Raw genomic sequence first — 12,420 nt, 5'->3', positions numbered from 1 at the left:
TGGTTCATTTAAGGACCTACAGTTTAAGGTGTGACCTAAACAATCTCCACCGAAAGTAGAACCCAGGATAATTTGACAATAAGAGACTACATTTATTTCCTTTGATATAGGTAAAATGATGTGCACTTTTCTCCTAGGTCCGATTTCCTTAGTTACTTATGCAAAAGGATTTCTTCATTGAAAGGCTAAAGCCAGTGTTGCTATAATCTGTGGATAAATTTTCCCTTTGCAAATTTCCCTTTTTGCTCAATTTTATCCTTCATATAAAGAAATCATATAGTAGTAGTAGTAGTAGTATTTTCGGCGGTATATGAAAAATGTTAAAGAAATTAATCACATATCCGTTTACAGCAAGCCTCCTCGCTTCCCGGACAGATGATCCAGGTCCGAACATTGGTCAGGCATGAATGTTTGTTCCATCACCCATTTCATAAGTTCATCTTTTATCCTCATCGTCGCTATTAACCGATGGTCTGGAAAAGTTACGTGAAATACGCAATAGAAATATAAATAGACATCTAGGCTTATGCTCAAAGCAGTGTGAATCATAAATAACAGCTACATTTTAATCATATGAAACTGGGACCTAATATAAACTGACTGATATCTTCAAATTTCCACAAAATTTTCCCTTTCCTTTAAAATACTCAAAATTTCCCTGCCAAAATGGGAATTTTCCTTCACGGCAACACTGGTTAAAGCTGTACTTGGACTTTCCGGATATTCTGCTTGTTGTCCCTGCAAGTATTGGGAATAACTTGACTATTAGCTGTGCTTCTTTTGTCTACTTTCACTTGCTAAAAACCATGCCACGTTGTTTTATCTCTTGGTTTCAAAGTTAATCTCCGTAGAAAAAAAAATCTTGTTTTTACTCGAAGAAGAGTAAATTCGTTTTTTACCTGGCAGTGCCTTGCCGGAACTTGCATGTTCTTCCCGTGGGGGGAGCAAAGCGAAAAAGAATATCCTCTGTTTTCACGAAGATAATAATTAAGAGAGCAAATCCTCAAAGCGATCCACATGTTACGCCCAAAGCAACGATTCGCAGAACGATTTTATGAAAGTACAAGGTATGTGTGTTATTACAGCAACCCAGTTTCTTTATGGAGCAGCAAAAAAGCCCCCCCTCCCATTCCTTGAGCGCTTCACATTTGTTCTCTTTAACCGCCCACGAGGAAAAGAAGAACGATATAAAAACCTCTAGCTGTTGGTGTAGATCAGTACTTGTCCGTTCCTCCTTGGAGCCACACACACTCTCCTCTCTCGTCCAGAGACCAGAACCAACCCAAGTGTGTCACGTGATAGTGCCGCTGTGCGGAGTGTGTTTTCCCGAACAGTGTTTTAATCCTACACCACGATGTGCAACAGAGTGTGTGCTCTTTCGGTTCTCCTGCTGAGTTTCGTCCTCGCGGCTAGGTGTCAGGAAGCGCGGGAGAATGACGTCGAAGCCGAGCCAACGTTCACCGGCAGGCGCCTAATGGACTGTCTTGACGAAGGCGATTTCAAGTGCGTGAAGCTGAAGGTTTTGTCAAACTTGGACAAGATCCTTCGCATGAGGTCCTTCAAGCTCATGGACGGTGTTCTCATTGAAAAGGTCAACGGTGCAGAGGCTGCCGAAGATAACAGCGAGGAAGAAGTCATCGACTCCAGATACTTGAAGAATGAGGATGAACATCTTGACGTCATGATCATCAGCAAACTTGCCCAGCTCTTCAAGGACCGATCTCTCAAGCTGGACGTTTTGCCAGGAATCCTCACCACCAGATTGGCTAGAAGCCACAGCAGTGATGGACTTGTTGATGTTTCTGTCGAACGTGGATCTGGCGGTGGTTTTGGTGGACTCGGAGGTAAATATAATCTTATCCCTGCATAGCAATTATCTTATGTATCACTGGCGTACGCAGGGGGTAGCTGATGGGGCTGCAACCCCTCCCGAAATTTTGAGAAAATCAAAATTTTTCAACATGGGAAAATTCAAAGTGGCAAATGCAAACCCCTTAAAATAGTGCCCGATTTACATTTTTGTCTTTAAACATGTATTTCGAAAATGCTAAACTGTAAACTTGTATGTTAACTTAAAACTTTATACAATTCTAGCCCCCTCCGAAAAATAATCCTGCGTACGCCAGTGTTACATATGAGCCTTTATAGATACATAATATACTGTTGGCTCTTTCAAGTACCTTTGCGCCACTTCAGGACTATCATTCGATATTTCCGTAAGTACACTAAGATACTCAGAGATCGATCATCATAACAACTTAAACTTATCGCCTGTGCATAATAACACCACAACACTAAATTAATTTTACCAGTTTCTCTAAAGACTCAGCATCTTCATTCCTCCGGCTGTCAATATTGCTGCCCAAAGGTCATCTTACAACCAGTTTTCAAGCAAATGTCTTGTAGATGTATGTTCCTGCTTTCAAATGCTATGTGAAACACTTCTTAGTTACAATGAAAAGAAGAAAAAACACCGGTGTTAAAGCGGCACAAACAGTGGTCCCAGGAGGTCCACAGCACATTTTGGAAAACTTTTAACTTTGTGTTTAAATAATACAGCCGGTTGTAATGAACACCATTTTAACACCAATAGTACAAGATTTAAGAGCTTTGAGATCCCTCTGAAATGTAATCTAATCAAAACATTACTTTTAATAGACTGCGAATACGCGTAGTTTCTTAAAACATAGAAAAATCTTTTTTAGTATTTTTGAATGTCAGTATCCCTAATGCGCAACTGAGATATTACGCAATGGTCATATAATATTTAACATCTAAATTTGGTCTACTTTGGCTTATTCTGTTCCTTTCTGTACTCTCACTGCACTGCATGAATGTGAATTCCTGTATAGAATCAGTTTTCCCATTAGTTCTGTGAAAAAGTCATACTGTTCGACTGTGAAAATATGTGCGTAGGTCTAATGGACGAATTCAAACTAGGTAAGGGAAGTAGGTGGAAATATTGGCGAAACTAAGGTCACATTTTCATTTCTGTGCATTCGGTTGTTTATCATCCGTTCCTATTAGTGTTTGTGATTTATGGTGGTTGTTACAAGTCGTAACAATAACAAGACTTTTCAAGCGAAACAATGACAATTTCAATGAAAACTGCTTCCACATCTGCTCTTCACTTGCAACTGTCACCCTATTACGCCACTGGACTTGTCCAGTTAGCGCATGCGCGCTTGCGCCGGTTGCCACAACTAATCCAAATGGACTACATCTGACATATTTCATATTAGTGTATTGAAGTTCGAAAGAGACTTTCTAATAGGCATATATTGTTAAAATATTTATTTCAAATAAATTAGAGGTGTTTCTCGAAACAATCTCAAAGGCAAGGTTTAGGAGTAATGAAACCAAGAATTTTTTTTACAAAATTAGCAGTGGACTCCCATCTGTTGGTCTGTTGTGTATATATGCAAGCAACTTTAATTTTCCTTTACTGTATTAATTTTTGAAGGTTTGTGTTTCTTTTTCACATGCAGACTACTTATTTTTTTAAAAATAATTCACGTACTAGAAACAGCGGCTTCCGTAACTTTAAAAAAAATATACAATTAAAATCGCAAGGGAACTTCCTTCCCATGCTCAAAAATACCACGTACAGCTCTCTTTTTAAATTTAATTTTATAACATTTAATGATATCTACATTCATCTGAGTTCACTCGATTGAAGGCTGACACGATACAACAAAACCAAGTAAACAACTATGGCTTGATCTGAATTACAATTTTGTCACTTTGTATTGAATGTCTAATTGTTTGACTGTTTTTTTTTCCAGAAAGCTTCATTCTCTAGCGTATAGGGAAGATAAAGTAGAATGTCATTGCTGCATAATATATAGGCTATATATATAGAATTTGTATTGTACGTCACGTTTGAACATCTGCAAGTCAACATTGATACTAAACACAAATGGAGAAGATATTTGAACCGAACTTGTAACTTGTTACATAGCTACACCGCCATCTAGGGCAGATAGTGTGACCTAAGGTCGTTGCGTTAATTTGAAAATTATCTAAGCCAATGTTTGGTACGGTAAATGGCAAAGGTAATAGTAGGCAAATTGTCCATCATGTTCAATCATCCGTTTTCCTCACTGTGGCATTTAATTGATTGATTTTGCTTATTTTACATCGCTTTTCTGCCACTTTTGGCTAATTGCGAAGATGGCGATGAGTGATGATATGATGAAAGGACACTCACAAGGAACACCCATGTCCTGGCCGAGATTCCAAGCCTGAACCACTGGCGTCGTAGCACGATGCGCTAATCACTTCGCTACGGAGGCCGGCAATGTGTCCAAGAATTGAAACAGAAGTATGAATAAACACAGGACAATCTCAGTTCCACCACAATTACAATTACCTTCTCTGAAAACGCAGAACGAAGGTAAAAAAAAAACACAGTTGTGATAAACAATTGGCTTGCTGCTGATTGTATAATAGCAGGCAACCTCCGTAGCGAACAACATTTACGATAGAGAAACAATCGTACACGCAGAGAGAATGAAAGGGTTAGAGACAGAAGTAGAAAGAAACGGAGAAACAGAAAGAAGACTGAATGGGAAATATATTAGAAAGGATGAATGTGATTGAGAAACAGAGGAACAAAGAAAGGAGAAGACAAATTGAAGTAGAAAGAGCTAATGTCACAGAGAAGTAGATAAAGAAAGAAGATGGAAAATTGAAGAGGAAAAAAGAGAGAATATGATAGAGAAACTGTTGAGAAAGAAAGAATGTGATAGAGAGACAGAGAAATATTAAAAAAAAAAGAATGTATCGAAATTGAGAAAGAAGGGGACAGAGAAATAGACGAAGAAAGATGGAAGAATGTAATACTGAAACAGAGAAAGAAAGATACAAAGGAATGTAAGATGAAAGAAAGAACGTCAGAGAAAGAGAAGAAGAAAGAAAGACAGACAGAGAAATAGAAGAAGAACGAATGTGAAAGAGAAGAAAAGAAAGACAGAAAAGGGGAAGCAGAGACAAAAGGAAAGATACAAACAGAGTAAGAAAGGGAGAGAAAGAAGGATATCAAGAAAAGGAGAGAGAGAGAAACGAGACAGGGTGACACAGAGAAAGAAAGGAAGAAGAATGAAACAACAGCAAATAACATGAAAGAGAATCCTAATAACCACGACCAACCAAAGCAAAGCCCATCCAAAATAATTCTGCGTCGTCGCAACTGTACTGACATAGAATAGAATCGTGAAACAAAAAAATAAAAACAGCACAATAATTGCACCTTAGATTTTTATCTGCCTTTTGTTGAAAGAAAGTAAGCTGGACATTGCCTTTACCGTTTCCTCTAAATGACAACATTCAAATCGGATTTTCAGATCAAACTCGGGCATAACATGACAAAGAAGAGAAAACATGTAAGCCAACATCATATGCGTGAACCGTATTTTTCTACCCGTTACGCTTTGTCGAGGTCAGGAAGCGTCATTGTACTTTTCTTTTCAGTAAAGAAAAACTGTTCTCTTAACACTGTCATAGTATTGTAGTCTTTCTTTATTGTTGCTAAGCACAAGAAGCTCGTTGCATATGTGACCTCTTTTTTCCCCTTAGAGTTTGTTTTTGACAATTGAAAGGGAGTGGAATTACCTACATGAAGATAATAATGTATTCACTGTTAAAAGCTCACTTTGAATGTTAAGGTCAAGACTTTCCCAGCGCTAGTTTTCTCTTACACATGGTCATCGAAGCACCCTGACCTCGGCTGCAAGTGGGCCAGTCTTAGAATTCAGGTGTGGTCTACTATGATTTGTAGCAGGAACATGGTAGCAATGCTTAAACATACCCAAATACCATGCAACCGGATTTGTCACATTCTTGAGTTCTTGTATAACCTGCTTGATGATCTTTCTCTTTCTATTGCTGTTATTTAAAGTTGGTCTTCTATCTTTTTTGGGTTAGGTTGCTAGGACGATGGAGAGAGTTGGGGGGAGAGGAATGAAGGAAAAGACTGATTGAATTAGGTTATTTTACATCGCCATTCTGGCACTTTTGGCTAATCGAGGCCATGAGAATGATGTGACGTTTTGAAACGACATGACACTCACAAAGAACACCCATACCCAGCTAGAATTGATCTCCAAGGGGGCTCACAGGTTATCAGGGGGAGGGACTTTGTAAACCAAGTCCAATTTTCAAAAGTTTAACAGTATTAAATGAAGGTAAATTATGTGTGTGGGTGTCATTAAGTTATATGGATTTTAGAAATATCATACAAATACTTTATTTTTTTATATCTTTTCAAACATCGTTTCTTTGAAGTTTGAATTTGAATTTGAATTTAAAATTTTGGGTGAATCAGCACTAAGGCTATTTTGCACCCGTCACATTATGCGAGGTCCAGCCTCTTATCGTTACGCAGAACAACTCTAACGTTGCATAACTAAAAGCATGAAATATTAAAATCTTCTGACTTTCGTTAAAAGCTGAGGCTGTAAAGGAGCACTCAGCACAAATAAGGACAAAACACAAGACAACACAAACAAAATTATACTGGCCATGGGGCCAGTCGCCAGAGCCTCGTTAGTCTGCAGTCCAGGGTGTTTCTTTGAAGTGTTGACTGCTACTGACATCATCCCACACTACACACCCCATACTACTTTTGATGATACAGATATTTATATCACACAAGAAAAATGCACAATATTCAATCATAGTGTCTACAATACATTCCACCCCCGGCGGAAGCAATGAAACTACCCTTCGTTTCCAAAACATGGGAGCTGTTGACCTTTGATGCGGAGAGAATTTGCATGATGACATCAAAGTCACAGATTACTGTCTAAACGGGAGTTCGCAACAGGGGCAGCGAACGTACAGATAAAGAAGCTGCCCTATAAAAGAATCTTCTAGAGTCTAGAGAAGAGAATCTACTAAATACTTGCCACTACTTATACTACTTCTTATAAATAAGATGAGCAAATGTATTAGCTGTTGTTCATATTCTGTCAATTTATCCTTCACGGAAGTTGTGAGCAAAATAATATCTGCTGTATATATTTTTACTCTTCACTGCAAAGAAATTACAGAAAATAGTTTTGCCTAATATCATTAGGAACTGAAGGCGGGCCTGGAGAGAAGAGAGATAAAGAGATAAAAAAGATAGAAACAAAGATAGAGAAGAGAGAGAAAGAAAAGAAGAAGAGAGAGAGAGAGAGAGAGGAATAAAGAAAGAGAAAACAGAGTAAGAAAGAAAGACAGAAAGATGTCTGTATGTAGGTAAACAGTAAGAGTAGGTAGACAGAAAAATTGGGAAAACAGAAAAAGATAGACATAGAGAGAGGAGGTAGAGAGAGTGAACAGAGGAAGAAGAGACAGAAAGAAAACGTTAAATAATAGAGGAAGAAATGAAGAGAGATATAAACGTAGAATAAGGAAAGACAAGGAACGTAGCACGATGCAGGAAAGAAACAGAGATGTTTCTTTTTGCAAGGGCAGTAAATGCAGTATTCTCATGAAATTGATAATAGGACACACACGATGATACAGCTGTGCCTTATTTGTAACGTTGTCACCTTGTAATCAAGGGGTCTCGGGTTCGATACCCGTTTGGCCCATCTAGTGGTTCGGCTCCCACTTTTAACTTTAGTTACTACATTCGCTCACCATGACACATTCTTTTCTGCATTTGTCTATTATTATCAGACTACCTTCTGCGTTGTGGAGACCCTGCAAAATAATAAGAATAGACAAATAGATAGGCACTGGCTTTCAGTTTAGATGTGCATTTTTGTCTGCTTATCGAATTGCTTATAACTTTATCACAAGACATACGAAATTTAATCATTGTCATTGCAGGCAAGAAGGGAGGCGGCGGCATCATCATCTTGGGTATCATGTACAAGTTGGGTCTCATCGGTCTGGCTTTGATCGCAGTGAAGGTCCTTGCCTTCAAGGCTCTCCTCGTGGGCAAGATCTCACTCCTGCTGTCGGTCATCAACGGCCTCAAGCAGCTCATGAGCCACGGCCAGGGGCACCAGGAGTACTCGCACATCGGGGGCTACGGATACAGCTCGGGAAGGTCCTTGGGGGACATGGGGGACGACGCACAGGAGCTCGCCTACAGGGGGCAGAGGCAGCAGCAGATGGATGACGCGTAGGTGAGTAGCCAATGACATGCTGACACAAGTTATGTTTACCTTCTGTTCGTTATCTACTTGTCCCTTTGCTTTTGTGTAACTTAATATCATTTTCTTTCTTGTTCGTGTGTGTATATATGTATACAGGGTGATTCAGTAAAAGCGTGCGAAAGGAAAACAAGAACAGTTTGAAATAGGGAACGTAGGGTCTCAGAAGCCAACGTACTGAGCTACGAAGCATCGCATCACTTCAGTGTGGATACCCGCACCAACTTGTTGTTACCTTCCCTGCTCGTTGGATTGGATGCGGAGGCCGTATTCTCTGGCCTGCGAGGTCACCTGCCCTACATCGACTCAGTTTTATCGTCTGGGAATATCTCGAATCACTTGTTTAGTTGAATCACTCGAGTTAGTTGCCAGGATTATGATGTGATTCGCAAAAGACCAGGGATATTTGAAAGGGCGCGACTGAATATCGAACGCCACTGTAATGCTTGCTTGCATTGGGGTTGGTGGCCGTAATTTTTAAATGTTGTGAGGTACCTAATTGTACGTTATTATCATAGTTTTGTCAGTGCTATGACACTAGTTTTCAAATGTTAGGGAGAATTCACACCGAAGAAACACGCGACATGCAACACGAAACACGTGTCGCTTGGAAGCCAAAACTCGGTAATCAATGCAACCTTTCGAACCGAAGAGACACGGCAAGATGCACGTGTCGCGTGTCGCTTACGTGCCTCTCGGACTGTGCTGTTTTCTCAATACCGTGCATCGTGTTGCTTCAGTTTGTTGTTCGCGCATGCGCAGCGAAAGCTTCATTCAAACGAGCTATATTTAGACTAGAAGAGAGCCCAACCGGCATTATGTTTGATCCTCAATAAAGTATCGATATATACAATGTTTTAAGATTTAAACACAACGTTCATTTCGCTTTATCAAGTTTTTTGATGCAGTTATCTATCGGCTGTAATTTGCCTTCAACATCGTGAAAAGAGGCCGTGTTTTGGCCATTTACCTGACTGCTTTTATTTTAAAAAGTCAGCTTATGGAGGCACTTTAGTACAAAATATATTAGTCAACATGGTAAAGTACTCTAGTGCATTGTTTTTCAACCGCCGGGCCGCGACCCGATACCGTGCCCTCGTATCAACTATACTGAGCTGCGAAATGTTCTGCTGAAACTGGTTGACAACTATCATAATCCCAATATCATATTTGACTTGTGAGTTTTCGTTTTTTTAAAGTCCATTTTATGCACAAATAAACTAATCAGAATTGGATCTGCCCGGAGCCTCCCCGGTTATCGAACCCGGGATCACTTAATTACAAGGAGACAAAGAGGGTACTTTTAAAGGCGCAAAGTGTGTTTTCATAAAAAAGGGAAGAATCTACGTTGTATTGATGAACTTTTTCAGTTCGTTGTTTCTTTAGTAGAGACAAATATCAAGCCAAAATTTGAAATATTCACTCAATATGTTATAATAAATTATATTTTAAATATTATATTTTATAAATTTATAATTATATTATTATACACTCAATATGACTTTCAAATGTTTTTATGAAAAACTAGCCCATAATTTTACCTTTAACACTTTGTGATTAAAAACTAATTTTAGCCATATTTGATATTTTATTTGTTGGTAGTCTTACTATAAATTAACACATGTATTTAAGACAATTTATATGGTATTGCCAATTCTAGACCAGACCTCATTTTAATTGTTCGGAAGATATAAGAATTCAGATTTCACACAACTCCCCTCTATTATGGGTCAAAGTAACTATTTTACAACCACTGCAAGAACGAAATTAATGTACACAAAAGCACGCGGCTTGTGAAAAATTGTTCCTTTCTTATATGTTAATTCCGGTGTTATTTTGTACATAAACATACTCGTCATGGTTCTACAGCTTATAAAAAAGATCCCACAAATTCAATATAGCAGCTAAATGCATGTACTATATTCCTACGCGCAAGACAGATGACATTGGTACAACCAATAGGATTTCCAGGAGGCCATTAGCATTTGTTTATATTGGCTTAGTTCTTACAGGGAACATTGAATAATTTTCTTTATGTGAAAAGGCTGCCAAACTGATAGAAATGGAACTTACTCTGTTGGTTTGCTCCAAGAGATTGCTTTGTTTTCATGTAACACGAAAACACTGTCTAGCCAGCTAAAACGGAGCGCTTTGTTTGTGTGTTGACGCTCAAGCTACGTTCTACTTGTTTCATGTTGAATGATAGAAACACATTGTTGTTTACAATAAACACACTGGCTTCACTGACCTTGCTGTAACTTGCGTGAGTTTGACCTGTTTTCGGTTTTGATTAGATCTTTTAGGTTATTTACAGTGCCTTTGCTGTCCAGTATATGTAAACCTCGATACTAATCTTTTAACATTACTTACGTATTTATCTCTTAACAATTTACAATATGTAAACCTTGATTATTTTGAAAACTTTGGAAATCAGAACAACCAAGGTCCCTATAGCTATAAATCAAAATTAGTGTAATCTTAAATACAATTTTTTTTAAAAAAAAATCTTTGCGGGAGACCCGGAGTTGGTGATTTCATATGGGGGAAGGGGGGGATTTTTCCAGCGATATCTCTGCGTGGAGGGGCTCTGGGGTTCACTCAGTCTCGAAAAAAAGGATACTTGGAGGCGAGCCCGGAATCTAAAGCCGTTGGAGCATGGTGCTGATCACACTGTCTTCATAAACGACAAAAATTCTGTATGTGTGGTATCCTACATTTACCCCCCCCCCTCGCCGTGATATGCTTTCATTGCATAGCTTACCCAGTATATATCTTACAATGTACAGATGGTTTACCTTAGAACTAGAAGACTTGCTGGTTCTGAACTAGCTGAGAAGTTTAAATTTAGCTCGTCCCCAAACGAAATTAAGTATTTCCTGCTACTCTGTGTAATAGCCTCATTAAAAGGGGTCCCAGTTCGGTACCCGGTTCGGTACCCGGTTCGGTACCCGGTTGAGGCGTATGGCACAGTGGGTCGGATCCCACTTTAAACTGTAGGCCCAGTCCTGATTAGCCTTTTCTGTGCATAAAATGAAATTAAAACAATTGAAATTCGAATTCAGTCTCACTAAAATTATACATAATTGTCCCTTCAACATAAGTTCCATGTAGTTTAAAGAATACGAGTTAAGAATTTAATATGTTGACAGGGGAGATCGAAGGCACGATTAAGATCCTATGATTCTTATCTAATTTACAATACAAGACGGTAGTTATTAAGAACTCGTTAGCATATGCAATATCTCTATCAGGCCATCTCGAAGAACCAGATAATTAGTAACGTTAGATGAATATCGCACATGAATGCCAAGGTCATGTGATTTTCTGTGATAACACTCCGTTCATAATTCATCTGATAGTACTGTAAATTAATTAATTAATTAATCGCTAACTGCGAGAGTTATAAACAAATGACGGTCTAGTTCCCGAGTTGGCCGCCGTCATTCTCTTCTGGTAAGACTGTAAGGTATTATTTAACTTCCATTCAATATATTTTTCTCACACAAATTTCAAATTTCAAAGGAAACCCTTTCCTATTCTGTAATATGAAAATGTATATAGGCCCTATATGTGAATTAATCTACGCGTTTATGTACACTTCCACCGCATGATATTCATATCCTGTTTATTTTTCAGGTCGTCCAAAGCAGCTCATAAACCAAAGATCCAAGGAGATATGAACATTAAACTCATGAAGCACTAATTTATTATTCCTTAAATTATTGCAAGTTACCTGAAGATGTTTCATCGTCATTTAATTTATGAAATTCAAATCTTTTGGCGCTACTAAAACTTCAAAATCGTTGTTGAACTTTACTTCATGCTCTTGAAAGTCATTCTGTTTGCTCACATGCCATTGTTGTCATCATTGTTGTGTTCAAATACTATACTGTTCTCTGTTGTGAACGTTGTATATTATTTGTAATTTATATTTTTGTTGTTTAATAAACATGTTTTATAATTTATATAATTTGTAATTCATTAGTAGACTTCAGATAAACATTTTATAATTTTAGATCAGCCATTTCAATAATGGGATAGATCTTGCCAGTGGCGGCGCTTAGGGGGCAGTTGCTCCCCCACTTTTTGCAACTTTTGCTCCTGCACTATGCTAAACCTTATAGACCAAGGGAAAGTAAACTGTCATTGCTCACTAGTTTTGGCTTCTTGCCCCCGTCCTAGTGTGTTTACGTGTGTGTTTCCGCAGTACACTTTATGCAATTGTGTCTGACGAAAGAACTATGTATGCACTGGTCATTCTGAAAGTCTG

At 38.5% G+C, this 12,420-nt stretch overlaps 1 protein-coding gene across 1 annotated transcript; it reads left to right on the top strand.

Annotated features, from left to right (window-relative positions):
* Nucleotides 1-1,233: 1,233 nt before the first annotated feature.
* LOC145989325 (uncharacterized) lies at nt 1,234-12,120 on the top strand. Its single transcript, XM_083124660.1, has 3 exons — nt 1,234-1,844; nt 7,822-8,123; nt 11,787-12,120. Exons 1-2 carry the CDS (start codon nt 1,355-1,357, stop codon nt 8,121-8,123), a joined length of 792 nt encoding a protein of 263 aa, XP_082980786.1. The 5' UTR covers nt 1,234-1,354; the 3' UTR covers nt 11,787-12,120.
* The last annotated feature ends 300 nt before the right edge of the window (nt 12,121-12,420 follow it).

This window comes from Lepisma saccharinum, chromosome 6 (genome assembly GCF_977018435.1).
Source record: "Lepisma saccharinum chromosome 6, izLepSacc3.1, whole genome shotgun sequence".
Taxonomy (NCBI): domain Eukaryota; kingdom Metazoa; phylum Arthropoda; class Insecta; order Zygentoma; family Lepismatidae; genus Lepisma; species Lepisma saccharinum.
This window is presented reverse-complemented; position numbering and strand designations above follow the sequence as displayed.

Coding starts and splice junctions, on each gene's coding strand:
- LOC145989325 (XM_083124660.1), top strand. CDS start 1,355: ATGTGCAACAGAGTGTGTGCTCTTTCGGTTCTCCTGCTGAGTTTCGTC. Junction 1,845..7,821: donor TGGTTTTGGTGGACTCGGAG/GTAAATATAATC, acceptor TTGTCATTGCAG/GCAAGAAGGGAGGCGGCGGC.